The 2,298-nt window shown below is 37.4% G+C and overlaps 1 protein-coding gene across 1 annotated transcript in view; it reads right to left on the reverse strand.

Annotated features, from left to right (window-relative positions):
- The window catches only part of LOC106531794 (phospholipase B1, membrane-associated), a 5,992-nt gene that overhangs the window by 1,886 nt on the left and 1,808 nt on the right, over positions 1–2,298 (reverse strand). The window contains exons 6-8 of the mRNA XM_014027719.1: positions 1,632–1,733; positions 1,064–1,159; positions 924–989 (exon numbers count right to left, since the gene is read on the reverse strand). Of these exons, the coding sequence (XP_013883173.1) occupies positions 924–989; positions 1,064–1,159; positions 1,632–1,733 (264 nt within the window). The remainder of the gene's footprint in view (positions 1–923; positions 990–1,063; positions 1,160–1,631; positions 1,734–2,298) is intronic.

The following is a 2,298-nucleotide window of genomic DNA, read 5'->3' on the forward strand; positions in this document are numbered from 1 at the left end:
GTGCCTTTAAGTGTATTTATTTAATAGTTCATTTATATAATTCTGTTTTTATTTCTAATTATGTCAGTTTTGGTCCTCCGTACTGCTGAAGCCTGACAAACATACTGTATATTCATTCAAATCAGGTGTGTTGGAGCAGAGAAAAAAGTAAAACATGCAGGGCTGCGGCCCTCCAGGACCAGGATTGCCCACCCCTGCAGACACGGAGGAGAGGAACTCAGACATCCCTTTCTCCAGCGACATGCTCCACCAACTTCTGGGAGAATCACAAGATGTTCCCAGGTCACACGAGCCCAATCAGCCTTCAGGACACAGCTGCGTCTCCAGTGGAGGCCTAGAATGGCCATTTCCTTCCTACACAGTTCCTGTTACCATCTTCTCCAACACCACATTCAGGTAACCATCAAATGGTGATGAGTTGAGAACTCTGCCCTTGTTTTCACCCGGATGTCCAAGACTAAAGGCTACAGATTTGCTTCAATCACAATATTAATCATCCTTCCAAGGAGGCCTGGTACCAAGAACACATCTGTCAGGATATCACTTTGTTTCAGATAAGAAAAGTAGGTCCTGGACTCCTGGTGAGTACAGCCGGCACTTGTTCTATGTGAGTTACATGTTCAAAGGGACACCACACCGTTGAATAAAAGAAAACAAAAACTATAGTAAATTTAATCAACCCTCCTAAATATTTTTAACTTGTCTAAACATTTAGAATATTGTAACCACAGTCATAGTACATATGCCTAAATGTCATATTACAACTCATCCTGAATGGGAACATCGTGTTACAATGATTCAGGGTAAAATTTTGTGTCAGTAGCAAAGTAGCCRCTTAATTGCATGTTAATAGTTGACACAATCTTTTAACATCTATGTTTTGCTCCAATGTAACAACTTAGCAAAGCCATTCAGAGACTTACTGCAGGTGGACAGCGGAGACGGGTGGGATAACTTCTCACGGTTGTCTTTTGTCCCACTGGTTCAAACTGGGAGCAGAAAACAAGTATAAAAAGTCCATTTTACATATTTGTGTCTGTTTTTCAGTGTATTAATGTCTCACCATGTTGTTCCACAGTCCTTTAGCCAGCTCCTCGTGACCCTTCACAGAGAGGTGGAAACAGTCGAGACTGAAGTAGGTCAAATCAACTTTCCCATTCTGTTTAAGGAAATGAAATGTATAGATTTAGTAATAAATCTGGTATATTAATGTTTTAGATGTTTGTCACCAAGTCAGCAAAATCAAAGGTTAAACGTCATAATAAGAATTACGATGATTGCCTCTATGTGGCACCAAGTGTATAATAACACATTTCATTATTTAGCCAACTTTGAGTATAAAATCCTAGAAAAAAATCCCCTAACATTTGATAGTTGTTTAACTCACTGTTTTTACATTTTGCAATTTTTTTTACTAAATGTTATGTGTAGGCCTACATCTTCAATCCTAAATCTAAAGCTTGGGCCTTATAATAGATGTACAAATGTATTTCAGACACCGCAAAAGGTCCCTAAATAATGAAAATGTGTTAGTGACATTTTTTAGCATTTTATTTTAGATGTGGCACACCATATGGAGCAGCACTGGAATTCTTGGTATGTTTATGGCTTTTGCAATTAAAGAAGATTACCGGTTTACGTGGAACGCTTGTGTGCATCAGAAAAGGCTGGAGAACGACGGCAAAGTCCTTCTTGAAGAAACGACCACTGCTCAGGACCTCCTCGAGTCTTTTCTGCCGATAAAAGTCAGGGTCTGCTGTAAATCATTGACAGTACTCCACTGTCTTCATTATATTAAATAAAAACACTTGAGTTGAGTCCTTAAAGAAAGCTGTGGTCACACAACAAATTTGTCATATGCACATTTGAACAAAGTATATAAAGTACTTAAAATAAATAAGCAAAAATGACTGGTAACAAATTTATTATTTATATAATAATTTCACTGATAAGAAAAGTAAGTAAAATCATAAAACTGCTCACAATAATTAGGAAAGTAAACACCTTTAACATACACTCTAAGAAATAAAGTGTTGAATTTGCTTAACCAAATAAATTGAACAATTTACACATTTTCTTTTGAAGCAAATGTATGAACTGCTTTACATTTACTCAACTTGGTTTGGTGGAACTAGTTGACATAATGTCCTGATGCATCTCAGTAATCCAGGTAAAAAAATCAAAAAGAAAAAAATTGTGTCGGTCTTCTGGACGGGTTCTTCTCTAATGAAACGTTTCGTCTCTCCTCCAAGAGACTTCTTCAGTCTGAGAGTTTCAGGCAAAATTCAGGCTTTTGAG

Source organism: Austrofundulus limnaeus, unplaced genomic scaffold (assembly GCF_001266775.1).
Source record: "Austrofundulus limnaeus strain Quisiro unplaced genomic scaffold, Austrofundulus_limnaeus-1.0 Scaffold677, whole genome shotgun sequence".
Lineage (NCBI taxonomy): Eukaryota > Metazoa > Chordata > Actinopteri > Cyprinodontiformes > Rivulidae > Austrofundulus > Austrofundulus limnaeus.